Here is a 17047-nt window from a genome sequence, read left to right as displayed (position 1 = left end):
ATTTATCACCCAGGTTGATCATTAGCTGTGGCTGTCAGCTTTGAGACGTCTCGTGCTAAGGGCCATGTACACCAGCGAAAGGCGAAAGTACCAGAACACGGCGACTTGGTACTCCGTACACGACTTCAAACCAACCCCATACTTGAATCCATGTCAGCCATTCCCAACCTCCCATTTTCCCCTCAACGAACCCCAGCTTCCCACAATGTTCCATCGTCGCTGACCTGGGCTGGAGATGTGACCATTCTGGCGGAATTACTTCCGCCCAACGTACCCAAATCGGTTTGGTGGTTGTAAGCCTCGGCTGACCTGAGCTTACCCCACGTCCGAAGGCCCCGGGAAATGCCACCCCAGACTTGTGACAGACGCTCCGGCTTCCTACTTAAGCAGTGCGGAATTGCTCCTTAGCATAGTCAGTAATTTTCGCCCTTTTGCACTGTAGAGCACCATGGAGTCGTCGGGTGCGGACAAGGGCTTCTTTCAAAAGCCGCCGGTTCTGGAGAATCAGGTCTACGACGATGCAACATTCCAGAGATGCTTCAAACGTGAGAATCCTATTTCTTGATATGGAATAAATGATAGAGGTTGGTTATCCATATAGGGTCTTTGCTAATTTAACTAGTCTTCCTCCCTGGCAACGTTGCCCGGAAAGTCGAGGCGGAAGTTGCTGAACTAGGAAATGAGGTCCTCTCCGACAAGGTTTTCGCCTGGGTCACTGACGCCGAACACAACAAGCCGTATCTCAAAGGGTCGGGCCGTGACGCATTCGGACAGTGGAGGGGTGACCTCGTCACCGGTGAGGGTTGGCGAGGGCTTCAGGACTTTGGTCTAGCCCACGGGTAAGTCAGGTCTGTTAGTGACGTCTGCGAAAGGCCTAACATCCACGCAGAATCGTGGCAGCTGGTTACGACACGCCATACGGTTCATTCTCCCGGCCGTATCAATTCCTTCGCATACAGCTCTGGACGGCATCGTGTGCGAATGTCACCTGTCCATCGGCGATGCAGGATGGCGCTGCACGTCTTCTGCAGACCCATCTCAGCACTCCAGCCCTCGCCTCGAAGCTCTCGGCCGAGGAGAAGAAGGTCTTTGAAAACGCCTTTCAACACCTGATTTCTCGAGATCCCAGCAATGCTTGGACGAGCGGACAGTGGATGACTGAGCGCACCGGTGGAAGCGACGTTTCGTTGACCGAGACGACCGCGGTGTATCAACCAACTACGGATGTGCAGCTTGCCTCTAAACAAGAGGGCATTCCTCTTGGACCTTGGAGCATCAATGGATTCAAATGGTTCTCCTCGGCAACCGATTCTCGAATGACTGTCCTCCTCGCCCGCACCCAAAAGGGTGGGCTATCGACGTTTGTGGCGCCGATGCGAAAACACGATCCGCTTGCCACTACGTCAACCGGTATTCCGAAGCCCGACGGCGAGGCACTGAACGGCGTGCGCATCCAAAGACTGAAGAACAAGTCAGGCACGCAATCACTTCCGACAGCTGAGCTGGTCCTCGAGGACATGCGCGGCTGGCTCATCGGCCAGGAAGGGCGCGGCATCCAGGAAGTCAGCACCATCCTAAACCTGACTAGAATCCATTCTACGGTTGCAGCGACGAGTTATGTTGGCCGGGGTCTTGGAATCGCCCGAGCATATGCCCGTGTTCGGGAGATTGGCGCTGGCAAGGGTGCCAGGATGAAGTTGACTGAAAGCTCGCTGCATATGAGAACTTTGGCCAAGATGACCGCGGAGTACCGAGGCCTCATGCTGCTCACAATCTTTGCGTCCTACGTCCTCGGCCTATCCGAACATCCTGAGTCTTCTGGCTCAGACATGTCCGAAGCGCTCAAAGCCGTGTCGCCACAGTTGAAACATGCTGGACCCCTTCTCAGGGTTCTCACACAGCTGGCAAAGGCCTACGTCTGTAAGCCCGCTGTCTCACTCCTGTTTTCCTGCATGGAGTCCTTGGGCGGCGTCGGCTACCTCCTCAACGATGAGCAGGAGTACCTAAACATTGCTCGGCTCCACCGAGATTGCGCCGTTCTGCCCATCTGGGAGGGCACAACCGATGTGCTCAGTACGGACTTTATCCGGGCGCTGAAGCACCCCAAGGGCGGCGGGGATTCGCTTGACGCACTCGGCGACTTCATCAAAACCGCCTTTGAGTTTCAAGGTAAAGTAGTGAAGCCTAGTAGCTGGAACCCCGTGAAAGAATGGGAGCTCTTGAAAAGCCGCATCGTCCAGGAGTCAGCAGGAGAGCTGATGGGTGACGCGAGAGAGATCCTCTGCACTGTGGGTGATTTGTTGGTCTCGGTACTTCTATACGTTGATGCCAGCAGTGATGGAGATGCTGTCTCTCAAGACATCTTCTACCGTTTCTTGGAAGGCAAGGGCGTGGTTGAGAAAAGAGCAAAGGTCTCAGTGAGTGACGAACTTGCTCGGGATATTGCCGTTGTGTACGGAGGTCCTCCAACTGAAATATCGTCAAAGCTTTGAGCCGAGGTATCAGCGAGATAAAAGATGATGCAGTAAATAATAACTGTATTTTACTAATTTGATATGACTACTGTGAGCAATAATGCAAGAATTTACAAGAAACCCCGTGAAAGAACCCCAGCTAAAATTGCGGTGGTCAAGTTGTACAGGGATGAACGAAAGCTCCAACTCCATCATGCCACTTATTTCCGACACCCGCCTGTGCATATTTGAGGCTCCAACCATGTAGACCTCTTGCACGGAACGAGATTATGCCGGTAGACTCTTGTAGCGTGGGTGGGGAGCAGTCGAAGGTGCCAATCAAGACTCGTTCACCTGGAATGGCCTTGATTGTGGGAGCACCGACCCAAGTGCTGAGTTCCTCGGTATCGCTGAGAAACTCCTAGGTCATGCTTGAATCCGAAAGGGTTTGCTGTACCATCCCCGTCCAATCGTAGCAGGGGTAGCCATAAGGAAGGTCGCTGCAGAAAGGGAGATGGAAAAAAAGACCACATGTAGTAACGCGTATTGGTTCGCGTTCGAAGAAACCCGTTTGGTGTCTTCTGAAAGGTGGAAATTCAGACGGAAGCTGAAAGATAAAGGTTGTGCTGGTGTTCTCCGAGATGACGGCGAGGTGATTCTCACGAAGAGATTCTGCATCACAGTGCCAGTCGCCCACGACGTCAATGTCACTGGGATTGAGAAGAAACCAGCCAGGGTTGCAGACCATTGGTGCCACAGTGGGTGTCTATTCCGTTGAGGAACGAGCGGAAAAGCTCTTACAGGTCCCTGTGAAATCCTGGGCCTTGAGAGTAATCTTCTTGCATTGGGAGGCATCGCCAGACTTGGTTGAGTATAATAGCCGGCCAGTGGTCTTGGCGGGGCATGAAGAGAAAGTTGTGCTTTTGTCATGGGCAAGCAAAGTGTTGCTACCACTCTTCGTCAAAGTCCAAGATGTAGGGCCGATAGTGGGATCGAGGCATTGAAATAGGCCGTCTGGGGCGAGGAAGCATGCATTGTTGAAGTCATCCCGCAGGACATTTTGAGTGTTGGACAGGTTGATGCAGTACCAGCCTGATGGTTGGCCTCCATTGAGGTAAAGGAAGCCAGTGTCTGGGTTCTGCTGTACGATGCTCCCGGAGGCGGTATCATGGAGGGTGAAACAGCAGTAGCCGGCTGGGACATCCTTCACAGCCCTAGGGATGACAGCAGCCGTAGCCAAAGTGCAGAAGAGTACGAGTAATTTCATTGGGTACATTCTGAGGATGCGGTGGTTGAGTGCTTGGAGATAATTTATAGGAGGGGGAGAAGACAGGAAGTTGGGGTGGAAAGTCTTGAGTTGAAGTGTACCTAGCCAGGAGGATGTAAGTGAGATTTAAAGGGCAAGAGCGAGGGTGAATGATGATGCCAATATGATGACGGAAAGAAGAGATCAAGAGGGCTTTAAGTATCATTCCCCTAGCTGACCATGACATCCTATCACGATACAAGACTCTGAATCACATCAAGCTTGGACTGACTTGGTCGACGGATTCACCGCTCTCTGGGTAGCATTCCCTCAAGGCGTGGGTTACTGTTGGCTAGCCACGATGGAGCATCGGGTCACAAGACGGAGGGACGCAAGGGCTAACAGGGCATGAACTCACTCAATCACTGGGTTGCATACTCCGTTGAGGTGATGTGAGTTTCGAGGTGGCATTGATCACCGCAAGGCCAGGAGCCAAGCGCTTGTGGGAGGACGAAGGGGACTGTGACGTGTCGTGCAGGTGACGGCACCAGAGAGGAACGGGAGGCATCGATTGGCAGCAGGGCTGACTCGCACTAAGAGGTGATCAGGGGCATCGCGAGCGGGATTGGGGGCCACAAAGTCGCTAGACGGCCACAGAGTTGCTAGAGCGGTCAGGTATTGGGCCATGATCCCTGTGGAACGGGTGAGCCGTTTTCGAGCCGTTTTTCTGCGCTTTCGGTGTTTAACCCATGGTGTCTGTGACGGGCCAACTGCGAATTGGCCAACAGATTGCTGCGGATGGTTTTCAAGATGCAAGGACGCTCGTTCTGTGTATCGTTCCGTGTCTGTAAAGCGGATTATGTGGAGGCGACCGACGCACAGGATGCAAACCAAAGAGCAGCAAAAGCAAGACGCTGGGCATTGAAATCCAGTAATCACAGCAGGGAGGGGAACCTGCGGGGCTCCGTCATTTTCTCGCATCAGCCACCAAAAAACAGAAACATTGTCTCAGATCGCACATTGGTCGACGCTGTGTGACCATGTCGGTGATGAGGGGACGATGTGATGAGGTTTGGCCAGCGAACCAGCGGCCGACTCTGGAGGATCGACACTTGGTGGTGAGACCGCCCGATGCAGTGTCACGTGTGTGCCCCGACTCCACTGTAGCTCGCCGTCAAGCCTCCGGCTGCACTGGTCGCCAGGTACCTAAGGCTGCCAGTGTGAGAACATACGTCATGACGTCGAGGTCCGTTGCTCGGTTTCCGTTCGCACAGTGAAGTTATCTTGTCGTATCATACACAGCTCAAGTGAGCTTCAGAAGAGCCTCACCTTCGAAACCTCGGTCCTGACGCCTAATCTGTCCCCGCTCTTTCGGCATCTTCGACCTGCCCTATTGGGTTGGACAATCACCTTGGCCATTCACTTTTAGCGGTCTGACACGAAAGTCGAGTGATTCAACTCCAGCAACCTTCGAGGGGACGCGCCGATTTCCGGACCTGACTGAAGCATCGTGGAATATTACCTACATCTAAGCACTTACGGATACCTCGCACTCTGACCCAAATCGTCGGACGAGCATCATGGGTGACTACACCATGTCCAACGAGGAGTGGGAGGAGGTCGCCCAAGATATCCCCTCGCTCTCTGATCCTTTTGTCCAGAAGTATCTTTCCGGTCGCGCCAGCCTTATCACCCAGGAGAAGACAAGCCGGTCCGATGCTTCTTTCAAGGCATCTCTGTCGCCTATCGCCCAGCGTGCCTGTGCCATCGTCGAAAACATCCGAGACCAGGAGAACGCCACCATCTGGACACCCCAAGTCGAGGAGGACCTCGCCCAGCAGTCGAATGAATGCATCTTTCCCGGAATGATGTTTATGCTTGCCAAGGACCGAATGGAGAGGACCAACCTTTGGAATATTGTCCGGCGCATGCCCAAGGGCTCTCTGCTACATGCTCATCTGGATGCCATGGTCAACTTTGACTTCCTCCTGGATGAACTATTGCGGACACCTGGGATGCACATGTCGAGTGACCGACCCCTCACTTCAAAGGCAGCGAGGGAGGATGCAGCCCCGAATTTTCGCTTCAGAGCCCAGGAACAGACCGAAGGCTCAATTTGGGACGAATCCTACAAGCCAGACACCTTCATTCTGCTTACAAAAGCGGCAGATGAGTTCCCGGATGGCGGACGACCAGGGTTTCTCAAGTGGCTCAAGGGCAGGTGCACTCTATCGACCGAAGACGTTCATGAACAGCACCATGGCATCGACGCAATCTGGGTCAAGTTTGGCAAATGCTTCGTAGTTGTTGCAACCATTATCCACTACGAACCCATGTACCGTGCCTTCCTGCGTCAGCTCATGAAAGCTTTGAAAAGCGACGGCGTGAATTGGGCTGAGCTTCGGTAGGTCACCTCATCTTCGACCTTGACATGTCTAACAAGTGTAGGTTTACCTGGCCGCTAAACTACTGCCGTGACCGCAAAGAAGAGCCCGAGCAGGACTACATTCACATGTTCGAGGTGCTTGAAGAAGAGATTGCCCGCTTCAAGAAGTCGCCTGAAGGCCAGGGCTTCTGGGGACTGACGACCATCTGGACCACACTTCGCAGTTGGCCTACTCGACTGATTGTGGAAAGCATGGACCATTGTATTGCCACCAAGATGGCTTTCCCTCATCTCATTGCTGGTTACGATCTTGTGGGCCCTGAAGACTTGGGTCGCCCATTGTCCGACCTACTGCCAGAGTTGTTTTGGTTCCGTAAACAGTGCGCCCAAGAGGGTGTGAACCTCCCTTTCTTCTTCCATGCCGGAGAGACCCTTGGCGATGGCACGGATACCGACTCTAACCTTTTCGACGCTGTGCTGCTGGGAACACGACGAATTGGCCACGGATACAGTCTCTTCAAGCATCCTCTCCTAATCGACATGGTCAAGGAGAAACGCATTCTCATTGAATCATGCCCGATTTCTAACGAAGTCCTTCGCTTATGCGGCTCGGTCACAGCCCACCCGCTTCCCGCTTTGCTAGCGCGAGGAGTTCCATGCAGTCTTTGCAATGATGACCCAGCCATGTTGGGCCAGGACACGGCCGGCATGTCGCACGACTTTTGGCAAGCGCTTCAAGGTTGGCAAAACTTGGGCCTTGCAGGTTTAGGCAGCCTAGCCGAGAACAGCGTCAGGTGGTCAGCTTTTGAGGACCAAGATCAAGCAGAGTGGGTGAAGGGGATCAAGGAAGCCAGCCTGGGATCGGGCGTGAAGGCCAAGAGACTGCAGGAATGGCAAGTGGAGTGGGAGAAGTTTTGTCTATGGATTGTCACAGAATTTGGAGAGGAATTTGGTCCTGAAGAAGCAGAGGCGGAAGAAAAACAGGCCGTTTAGATTCTCTCTAGATCTGAAAAGGAAGCATAGACGGGACGACTTATGATGTTACATTTGGCAGTGCTCAACGCCTGCAATCATCAACCGGATGGATGAGGGGCTTTGGGATCCTGTTCAACACTAAACAAGAAGCTAGCTTTGATTTAGACAGCAATCACTTGAAACAGATGACACTAGCTCCTTAGACCCTGCTGCAGCCTGGTCACCTGCGCGAAAGGTGCAGCTTGTGTCGTATCTCACCAAACAACACTAGGATACAAAGCGACGCGATGCAATTCGTTTCCACTCCATTGGAGTCCAGTAAGCACCTTGTTGGTCAAGAGTAAGACAGGCTCAGGTTTGAAACAAGACGACACCCTTCAGGGATCTTCAGGGATCTTGGAGGGTTCCTTACCAGGGCCGGCTCAAAACGGTCAGGGTGATAAGCATCAAATCACATCCCCATCATGCAGGTTAAGCGCCCATGTAACCCCGGCATTTCCACCCGAGTTGCTTCCACGGGGGCCAACCCTAACTCCATTCATCCGATTTCACATCTCACATCACTCTGGGAAAGCAGGGAACGACAAGCTAACCGAGTTAATCGCTACCTGGCAGAATCCGAGCGCGAGCTCAACACTCTTGTTTAACACCAATCCCAAGCTAAAGAAACAGGAGAATCATCGCTTTGCCCCCTCTTGGGGCATAGCAGAAGTACAGCAGCCAACCAACCGAATCCGAGCACCGTTGCGCAACTTAGATCCATGCGGGTCAAGACGCTTATGACGGGAATACATTCGCGAGCCATTGGCGGAACGACACTGGATGGACGTCTTCGACAGCCGGATTATTACGAATGGCTTCATTTAGCGATGCAGTTCCGAATTCGTATCGTCCATTGGCAGTAGCCAGGAGGCGCTGGTACGTTGTAGCCGTCTGTGTGTCTCCCTGTTGGGCGTAATAGTCAATGTAGGGCTCCAGTTCTCTGAACTGCCTATATTGGATCTCGAATGGAGCTGTAACAAGTTAGCATATATTTGACATGGCCTTGATTTGCTTACTGTTCATGTATCTACCGCAGGTTCCCACGATATCACGCAGTGACATGCGATCGCCACGCATCGTCAACTCGCGAGGCCAGTTCCCGGGGCCGAGCTCGATTGCCGCAACAACGAACCGGGCCACGTCATAGACCGAAGTCAAGCATATACGGACGGTGTGCCCTCCAGAGTCCTTTTCAACAATCTCAGCTGATGCCAGGTTGAGGTTGAGGAGGTAGGATCCGGCTTCGTTCAGGTCACAGCTGTGTCCGATGTTCAGACTGCCGAGACCACCAGGGAGGAATCTCTCCATGAAGACTCCGCACGAGAAGATGGTATACTGCATCTGCGACGACTGAGACAGCCTCCGCAGCAGGGATCTTGCCGAGTGGGAGCCCGTGTCTAGGGGGTCGTTGCGCGGTCGCTTGCTGAGGCTTCCTTCGAATTCGGACGGCACGAACATCTGGACGTTGCTCGTTGCCGCCGCGTTGATCAGGTTCAGCTGCGGCCTCCCTCCCACGACGGATATGACGAGGTTCACCCCCTGAAGCGCATAAACTAGGCTGTCGTTGTCGTTGTAGTCGACTTGCAAGACTTGGATGCCGAGTGGCACATATTCACTGCGGGCCTAGTAAGGTTAGTGGTCATTCAGTCCATCGCATCGAGTTACTCACATATCTTGATAGAACAACAACGTTGAGAGCGGTTGGGGCTTCGGACAGTGCCTTTGCAAGGAGATAGCCAAGGCCATCGCCACCAGCTACAGCGATACGCATCATGACTTGGGTTGGAGAACAGGGAGTAGATGGGTGAGTGATGCCTCGTCAGGCCGCGGAAATCATGGTCTAAATAGCAGCCACGCCGGACACCAGCTACCCAACGTTGCACCACGCAAATGTAACGAGCAAAGAGCCTCAACGTGAGCCAGCGAATCGACTCGCGACGCTGAGGTCTTGGAACGGATGAACCGAGAGCTCACACGCCCCCTCTTCTCGACCGGATGTGACTCAAACGCTCAACAGACAGAAGCAAGAACAAGTCTGCCACAGGCAGAAACCTGCCATGGCAGACCAGTAGTCATCCTTGTCTTGGCCAAGAGCCATACCGGTACATGATGTATCTTCCGTGAAGTCAAGTAGTGGATACTCGACGGCCCCCAACTTCCAACGACATCTGGAACCGCGACATCGGTGGGGGCATCTCGGCCGATTCAGGTTCGTGTGAACCACTCTTTTGTTGGTAGAGTGCGAAGTGGTGTGGTCCTCGAGTGCTATGGCGGCGTGACCCGTTGACTTTGTCGAATGAGAAGAGCCAGGTCATTGCAACCGCAACACAAGTTGGCAACGTTGTAAATGCCAACATTCGGTGGCAATCAAAGGGTCCTCGGGCATTGTGTAAATAAAGGGTCTGGCGTATGAAGTCAGGGGGCTGGGGAGCGTCGACATGTGTGTTTACAAAAAGGGCGACTTGCCTTTTCTCACAAGTGTACCTGAATCAACCACACCACTACACTCGTCGGTTCTACGTGACAGAAGGGATGCAACTCCCGTCATGAGGTCCCGACTATTCAGCACCACAGGGGTGTGTCCAGTTCAGCCATCCAGGGGATCTATTCCGCATGTGGTCTGCCATGATGGTCCAGAAGCGGGTCAAGTCAAGCATGTGCCCTATTCCGGTTGACGCTCGCTCGGCTTATCATGGTTGCGCGAGATACTTGATGGACAGAGTTGGACTCTCATACTCAAGGTCACGAACGTGAACCAGCCCCCTCAACGGCGCGCGCGGGACCAAGTCTTGACGCCTGGTGTAGAACGAGGGTTACAATATAGTTCTTGGTCATGCTGTGTCAGGTGGGAGACGCACGTAGAGCAGCCCGCAAGCCCGGTGCTCGGTGTCTAAGAACGACGACTCTCCACGGCCGCAGAACGCATGACCGCAGTGCGTGCGTCACCTCCCTGAACGGCCGGAATCTGGGACCAGAGATTGGGGCGTGTCCGAGACGGGAGCAAGGTGGTTTCAGTCCTCCCTCGCCGGCTGAAGGCGCGCCCTGCCATTGGCGTCCTCGACATGCAGCGCCCAGGCTACACCGGCACTATTCAGGCAGTGACCCTGGAGCCTGGAGGTCTGCGTCAGACTGGGACAAGTCTCTGGTCCACCGGGCAACGTAGACTTTGAGGTTGGAGCCGCAAGGAGGTTGGGAGGGGGAGATGTCTCGGCCCCGGTCCATCGCTGGCCGAGCTAATGCAGCAACCCTGTCATCCTCGTAGGGCTGGACAAGGGCTGGGGGGCTTTGATCCAGTGGCAACCCCCTGTTATCGAGCGCTGGGGGCCGTGGACAGTGGAGAGAAGCTTGTTAATGCCCGCTCTGTCAGGTGAAGGTCTTGGTTTGGTCGCTGTAGGTCGCCCGAGGCGTCTGCATCACATTTCTCGGATGCCTTGTTGCCTTGGAGCTGGCATGCGTGTCCTCGTCCTGTTAGCTTAAGCAGAAAATTCTTCACGATTTGTGGGCCAGACTGGAATCGTAGGAAGCAACAGATTCTCGCGGAATATAGCGATGCGGAATGGAAGCGTGGTGGGAGCTGGTAGCGGAACTGAAGTCCTCCAAGCCGCACCAGCGTCCAAGACGCAACATCCACCAGCAAGCCTCAAGTGACCCGAGATGGGAAATTCGCTGATTGAAGGGCAATGTTTTAGGCTACAGCTGGTAGAGGCATTTTAGAACATAGCCCCAGGTGGTCATTCCCAACTGTACCAAACAACCGGCCAGTCGGAATATCCGATGGTGGTCAACATCTGAGCACCCGACCATTTTCACAACTGCGCAACCGCCGATGCAACGACTACGCAACCGCAGACCTTTTTCTTGATTTGATCACATCGTACCCCATGGATGGCGATGACCATGGATTGATGGTGATTCAACTCGACATTGTTAGCTTGAAAAAGAGGCGGTTTCACCCTGAAGCCACGGCTTCGCCTCATTGGTGATGAAAGGCAAATCAAGTGGCAACGGCCTCAACAGAGAAGCAAACATGGCAACACCTTTCAAGCCGGTGTAAACATATGGCCGAAGGATGCTTGCCGTTCTGCACTAGAAGTCTTCGAACCCGAACCCGAGCAACCCTGTCGACCAGCTGGTCTATTCCTAGTCCTCTTAATCATCACCTGCAAGATTGCTTCATCTAAGGTCGGCCACTCACACTGGGAGATCCCTTGGACACTTACACATCCTTGGTTGAGATTCCGGTGATGCAACCTCCGCTTGAAACTCTTCGGGGACCAGCAATTATAGCCGCGATTGGACATAAAGGCACTCACATGCCGTCAAGGAATATCCAATCGGACGTTGCAAAGGGCTCCAGACAGACTTGCTTCCACTGATTGGTTATTAATACGGGGATGTTTTTATACTTGGTGGGATTCACAATACAGTTTTGCACAAATAGCGCAGATTCACATCACAAGAAGCTCTCGCCTGACGAGCAAACCAATATGAAACGTGACTACCTCAGCGCCCAATGGACATTCCCTTTAGACTATATCGCCTCAGGTACATTTCGTTTCAGGGTGGCACTGTCTTTGCACACCATATTGTCTCCCCCGCAACTAATCCGGCATCTCCGGCCACTATCCCTTGACAGGGTGCGTCAACTCTGAATCATAGAGTTTGGAAATCAACCTCTGACTCAGCCTTAATACACTCTCGGCCAAATCATTGACACTGGAGATATTTCCCGGCTAGGCAGGTCACGTCGGCCAATCCGCGCGCAAGCTTGTGTGGCAGTGAGGCTCTGCAATGATCAACGGATGCTTCAACCAGTCAAGAGCCGTGAGTGATTTATCCCTCCAAGCTGCCTGCCTGATCTCACTCTGCACGTCAGACGCGTACCCGTGGTCGGTGAATATCTTGGGAAGGCTCCCGGTAGTTCACGTAACGGTTCCGGTTTCTTGGGTAGATTGTGTCATGTTGTATTCTGGAATAAATTCTTCGCACAGCTTGCCTACATTCCCAACCCCCGGGAACTCCGTGGCCCAATCAAGCCGTAACTATGCCTGGAGTGCCGCTTCTTCCCTTGCAGCACCGCTACCCTTGCGCCATGCTTCTGTCGGATTGATCTGATGCTTCGCCACACTCTTGGTCCCTTCCGCTCCCCATCCACCACCCCCTGGAGTACACACAATGATCCTGTCACCTGCCTTCATTGCTGCGCTGTTCTTGGCTCCCAGGTTAATGTGACGTTCCTCATACTCCGTCTCCCCTCCATCTTCGTTGTGGAACCGCTTCAGAGACGTCTCCCAGTTTGTCTTTTCTACCTTACGCACCCAGAGGTTGAGGCCGCACTCTCCGTCCCCACCTCCGTTAAGTCCGTATGGGTGGTAAACACGTCTCTCGCTGAGAATGGACACTTGGAGTGGTATACGGAACTCAATGTCACGGATGACTCCGTCTCCGCCACGGTGCTGGCCTCGGCCTCCGGAGTTTGGGCGAATGGAAAACTCCCTGAGAAGTACAGGATAACGCCTCTCAAAGATTTCAGAATCGGTGATTCGAGTGTTTGTCATGTGTACGTGGACACCACTGGTGCCCTCCCAGTTGTGGCCTGCGCCGCTGCCTCCCGCAATCGTTTCGTAGTAGCCAAAGCCCTTGACAGCCTGCTTGCCGCTTTGGTTTCCTCCAAACCCAAAGGTGAGATTGTTGCAGCAGCCTTGACTGGCCGCGCATGCCTGGAATGCTTTGAAGATGACATCTGTGATGCGTTGACTGGTGAGGACATTGCCTCCCACCACGGCTGCGCCAGGGGAGGGAGAGAGGATTGACTTGGGCGGAATCTTGACGTGGATTGGTCTTAGGCATCCCTGGTTCAGGGGGATATCCTCGGAAATGAGACACCGCAAACAGTAAATGATGGCACTGTATGTGATGGCTTGCGGGGCGTTGATGTTGCCGTAGACCTCGGGTCCGGTTCCTTCAAAATCAAACTCGGCTTCTCCAAGCTCGGGATCAATCTTGACCTTGAGACGAATCGGAGACCCGTCATCCATGTAGTCAACCGCGGATAGATCTTTGCCTTCGAATTGTTTGTAGACTTTCTTGAGAAGTCGGCGAACACATTGCTCAGCATTCTTCTGGATGTTGACCATGTAGAATTGAACCGTCTCCTGGCCGTATTCTTCAATCAGAGTCTCGATAAGTGAGATTCCCTTTTGGTTTGCCGAGACTTGAGCTCTCAAATCGTTGATGTTGTCTGCTAGAGTGCGCGTGCCACTGCATCCTGGGTACTGCGCTGGTTCATCGTAGAATAGTTCGACGACTCGTTTCTCGTTGAACTTTCCTTGACTGACCAGCTTCTCACTAATAATGGACGCTCCCTCTTGAAACAACTCCCGGGAATGCGGCGGCATGCTTCCTGCGCTGATGCCACCAATATCCGCATGATGTGCTCTCGAAGCAGCGTAGAAGAGGATGTTTTCTCCTTTTTCATCAAATGCCGGCATCAGCAAAGTCACGTCTGGCAGGTGAGTTCCGCCATAGGAGGGATGGTTGGAAATGATGACATCCCCCTTCTCTAGTTTTCCTTTCCAAATTTCAGCCTGTCGACGAACACAAGTGGACATTGAACCTAGATGAACGGGTAGATGAGGAGCGTTGGCTACAAGTCCACCCGTGGCATCAAAAATGGCACAAGAAAAGTCGAGCCGCTCCTTGACGTTGGTGCTGACGCTCGTCTTTTGCAAAGCTCGCCCCATTTGTTCGGCAATAGCCATAAAGCGATGTCCAAAAATGCTTAGCATAATAGGATCGACTTCTCTGTCCGAATTATGATGTGACCTAAAACTATTAGATGAGTAAAATAACGGCTTAGTTACTCACTCGTCTTTTGTGCTGGCTTTTTTAAGATTAATGACCACGTGTGTCTTCAAGATGACTGCATTTGCCTTTGGTGTGATGACGATTGTCTGGGTATCATCAGCGAGAATGGTTGGCCCCTGGATAGTGTCCCCAATGTTGAGATCCTCAAGTTTGTAAATGGGCGTCTCCTTTCTTCCACCTTCAAAGTACACCGGCTGGGTACCGTGTTGTTTCTTTTCGGACACTTCCTGTCGCTTGATGTCTTTCAGTTGTTTGTCTACTGTCTCCTCGTCATGGCGGAAGCTCTTTCCAATGCCACGGATGCGCACATCGTCGATAATAATGTCCCGATCATCCAATGTAAACCCAAACTCATAACGATGTTGCTTCACAAAAGCGTTTCCAAAATCCCAGTCATTGCCTCCAAAGCTTGCTTTGGCCTCTTCTTGGCTGGGCTTGATGATCATGAGAGCCGACTCAGTACCGCGGTATCTCATGTTGAGATACTCTTCGAATACAATCTCTTCGTCTTGGAAACCCTGATCCTTTAGAGAAGCTAGTGATTTGTCCTTGAGCTTCTTCATTTTCTCTTGGAGCTCGCCAACCACCTTGACATCATCGTTCCAAGCCTTGGACTCGGGTTCTTGTCGCTCGTCGACGACATCTGCAAGAGCCATACCGTAGGCAGAAAGGACAGAGGAGTATCTGTGAACAAGAATCTGCTGGATTCCTAGGGACTCGGCAATGGCCACAGCATGCTGACCGCCAGCCCCTCCGAAGGTAGCAAGCCGATGTTTCGAGGTGTCGTGTCCCTTGGCTTCCGTTATCGATCGAATTGGTCTTGTCATTGTTTCATTGGCGACCGTTAGAAATCCATATGCCACCTCGTCTGCCGTCAAGTTCTTTCCTGTCTCTCGGTTGACTTGGTCCGCCAAAACTTGCAACACCTCTCTGCTCGCCTCCACATCCAAACCTTCATCTTCATTTTTCCCAAAAATCTTTGGAAAGAACTCAGGGAGTATGCGACCAAGGAATACATTCGCATCGGTGACCGTAGCTGGTCCGCCTTTCCGATAACACGCTGGTCCTGGGTGTGCTCCTGCTGACTCGGGTCCTACCACAAAGAGACCATTTTTAAAGAATAGTCGAGAACCTCCACCTGCTGCGACAGTATTAATGTCCAGTTGGGGAGATTGAATCGTCACGCCGGCAGTGGTCGTTTCAAAGACATGCTCGTATCGTCCATCACCATATCGGGAGACATCCGTGCTGGTGCCGCCCTAGAAAATGTTAGAAATGTCAGAAAAAGATGTTGGTTCTTACCATATCAAAACCAATGACTGGGGTTTTGGTGTCCTCGTCGTAAGAAGTCATTGCGTAGCCCACGACACCTCCAGCGGGACCAGAGAGAATCGCCTTTAATCCAGTGAACTTTTCCACATCCACAAGCCCACCGTCGCTCTGCATGAATTCACACCTAGCCCCTCTTGCTCCTTTTTCTTCCTTGACGCTCCGAGTCCCTAATCCACCTTCAAATCCAGCTTGAAACCCGTCGATATACTTGCGAATTGCCGGCGTGAGATATGCATCAGCACAAACCGAAGTCGCTCGGGAAACGAGCTTGATCATTGGCATCAGTTCATGGCTCAACGATATATGGTTAAAACCAATATCTTTTGCGACCCTTCCAATCAAAGCCTCGTGGTCCGGAAAGGTGTAGCCATGCATCAGACAAACTGCAATGCTTCGGATCCCACCATCATAGACTTCTTTCAACTTTGTTCGAATGTCTTCTTCTTCTGCCCGTTTCATGATCCGCACCGTCTCCCCGGACATCCCCCGGACCAGATCTTTACCCTCTGCTTCCTTGGTTCCGACTTGAGCTTGGGCCTCAGTGACTGTCCTCTCGGGGTCCTCGGCGTAGTCTTCAAGGGTGACACGTTCATCCACTTCAATTACCTTTTCGTAGAGAACATCTGGCTTTCTAATAGCGAGGTCGAAAATCTTGGGTCGCGACTGGTTTCCAATGGTCAAGCAATCCTTGAAGCCTTTTGTTACAACCATGACAATCTTTTCGCCCTTTCGCTCAAGCAAAGCATTTGTGGCAACTGTCGTCCCCATACGGATTGAGTCGATTTGCAAAGTATCCAAGGCCTCGCCTCGAGGAATATCTCGGCCAAGGAAATGGCTCATGATGCGACGAATTCCTTCGAGCGGGGCGTCCTTGTAGTTGGCAGGGTCCTCTGAGAGGAGCTTGATGATGATTTCCTCGCCATTGTTCTCTCCGACACAGTCGGTAAAGGTACCACCACGATCAATTGCGATCCGAATCCCGCGTTGCTTTAAGGTTGTCATGGTCGAAATTGTGGTGATAAGCTGGCAGTGAAGAACGGAGATGCAAGTACCACTGTCATTCGACTTCTGAGATATTATGTCCCTGCAGTATGCAATGCAGTGGGCCAGTGATGCGATTACAAATGCTCTGAGAATACATGTGTACTGATAAGGTAGGAGCTGGTTGATGTCATTGGCAATTACCCCACGTTCCTGTTTCGGCGACGCTGCCGCCGAGCACAACCCAAATGAGTTGGCATTAGTGAACCATTAAAGCGAATGAAGAGTAATTAGTTAATAGCATGTAAGAAATATGTGAACGAGAATATCAGGCTTCTAGTAGAGATCGATATGGAGTCGACTTCGTCAGGAACAGACCGAACTCGGTCGTGCATATCAGAACTAAAGAAAACAATATGTGTTTTCTAGATCTTGACGAGATTGAGCAGTCTTGTTGGTTTGCTTGAAGTTCGCCATGATGCCTGTCCATGAGGATTAAAGATTTGCATTGGCATTGTGATGTTAAGCCTAGTGTGCGCATTAGAATTCTTAGACTTCAGGTTTGTGTTTATTAATAAAATAAATGAAATGAAATGAAATAAAAATAAAATAAAAGTCTTTGGTCTATAAATACTAAAAATTAATCTAAAGAAATTATGATAATAATAATATATAAATTATTAGCAGAGTTAAAAACAGAGATACATATACAAGTAGCAATATCTATGTTTGAGGAATACTCAATCAAATATTATTTAATCTGGA

General features: G+C 52.0%; 6 protein-coding genes across 6 annotated transcripts; 2 read left to right on the top strand and 4 right to left on the bottom strand.

Annotated features, from left to right (window-relative positions):
* Positions 1 to 292: 292 nt before the first annotated feature.
* On the top strand, positions 293 to 2525 carry BGZ61DRAFT_389788 (acyl-CoA dehydrogenase/oxidase). Its single transcript, XM_046242803.1, has 3 exons — positions 293 to 545; positions 623 to 839; positions 890 to 2525. Exons 1-3 carry the CDS (start codon positions 449 to 451, stop codon positions 2490 to 2492), a joined length of 1917 nt encoding a protein of 638 aa, XP_046104725.1. The 5' UTR covers positions 293 to 448; the 3' UTR covers positions 2493 to 2525.
* A 578-nt stretch (positions 2526 to 3103) lies between these two features.
* Positions 3104 to 3967, bottom strand: BGZ61DRAFT_235868 (uncharacterized protein). Its single transcript, XM_046238274.1, has one exon. It carries the CDS (start codon positions 3727 to 3729, stop codon positions 3220 to 3222), a length of 510 nt encoding a protein of 169 aa, XP_046104724.1. The 5' UTR covers positions 3730 to 3967; the 3' UTR covers positions 3104 to 3219.
* Position 3968: 1 nt separating this feature from the next.
* On the bottom strand, positions 3969 to 4822 carry BGZ61DRAFT_235869 (uncharacterized protein). Its single transcript, XM_046238275.1, has one exon. It carries the CDS (start codon positions 4678 to 4680, stop codon positions 4174 to 4176), a length of 507 nt encoding a protein of 168 aa, XP_046104723.1. The 5' UTR covers positions 4681 to 4822; the 3' UTR covers positions 3969 to 4173.
* Positions 4823 to 5279: 457 nt separating this feature from the next.
* BGZ61DRAFT_477670 (uncharacterized protein) lies at positions 5280 to 7078 on the top strand (the record flags this gene model as incomplete). The annotated part of the gene is made up of 2 exons (XM_046248928.1): positions 5280 to 6103; positions 6148 to 7078. The coding sequence occupies 2 exons, from the start codon at positions 5280 to 5282 to the stop codon at positions 7076 to 7078; spliced, it is 1755 nt and encodes a 584-aa protein (XP_046104722.1).
* Positions 7079 to 7837: 759 nt separating this feature from the next.
* Positions 7838 to 8876, bottom strand: BGZ61DRAFT_351152 (isoflavone reductase family protein; the record flags this gene model as incomplete). Its single annotated transcript, XM_046240309.1, has 3 exons — positions 7838 to 8073; positions 8119 to 8725; positions 8772 to 8876. 3 exons carry the CDS (start codon positions 8874 to 8876, stop codon positions 7838 to 7840), a joined length of 948 nt encoding a protein of 315 aa, XP_046104721.1.
* A 2806-nt stretch (positions 8877 to 11682) lies between these two features.
* Positions 11683 to 16348, bottom strand: BGZ61DRAFT_451152 (Hydantoinase B/oxoprolinase-domain-containing protein). Its single transcript, XM_046245798.1, has 3 exons — positions 15272 to 16348; positions 13970 to 15228; positions 11683 to 13927 (listed from the first exon to the last, which is right to left on the bottom strand). The coding sequence occupies exons 1-3, from the start codon at positions 16301 to 16303 to the stop codon at positions 12145 to 12147; spliced, it is 4074 nt and encodes a 1357-aa protein (XP_046104720.1). The 5' UTR covers positions 16304 to 16348; the 3' UTR covers positions 11683 to 12144.
* Between the last annotated feature and the right edge of the window lie 699 nt (positions 16349 to 17047).

This window comes from Ilyonectria robusta (assembly GCF_021365365.1).
Source record: "Ilyonectria robusta strain PMI_751 chromosome Unknown BGZ61scaffold_9, whole genome shotgun sequence".
In the NCBI taxonomy this organism is placed as follows: Eukaryota; Fungi; Ascomycota; class Sordariomycetes; order Hypocreales; family Nectriaceae; genus Ilyonectria; species Ilyonectria robusta.
Note: the sequence above shows the minus strand (reverse complement) of the source record. Positions and strands in the feature narration are given on the sequence as shown.

Bases quoted from the DNA above. Each gene is read 5' to 3' on its own strand.
- BGZ61DRAFT_389788 (XM_046242803.1), top strand. From the start codon at position 449: ATGGAGTCGTCGGGTGCGGACAAGGGCTTCTTTCAAAAGCCGCCGGTT. The intron at 546-622 runs GTGAGAATCCTA...TAATTTAACTAG, and splicing joins ATTCCAGAGATGCTTCAAAC to TCTTCCTCCCTGGCAACGTT. The intron at 840-889 runs GTAAGTCAGGTC...ACATCCACGCAG, and splicing joins GACTTTGGTCTAGCCCACGG to AATCGTGGCAGCTGGTTACG.
- BGZ61DRAFT_235868 (XM_046238274.1), bottom strand. From the start codon at position 3,729: ATGTACCCAATGAAATTACTCGTACTCTTCTGCACTTTGGCTACGGCT.
- BGZ61DRAFT_235869 (XM_046238275.1), bottom strand. From the start codon at position 4,680: ATGCGAGAAAATGACGGAGCCCCGCAGGTTCCCCTCCCTGCTGTGATT.
- BGZ61DRAFT_451152 (XM_046245798.1), bottom strand. From the start codon at position 16,303: ATGACAACCTTAAAGCAACGCGGGATTCGGATCGCAATTGATCGTGGT. The intron at 15,229-15,271 runs GTAAGAACCAAC...AACATTTTCTAG, and splicing joins CAGTCATTGGTTTTGATATG to GGCGGCACCAGCACGGATGT. The intron at 13,928-13,969 runs GTGAGTAACTAA...TAATAGTTTTAG, and splicing joins AAAGCCAGCACAAAAGACGA to GTCACATCATAATTCGGACA.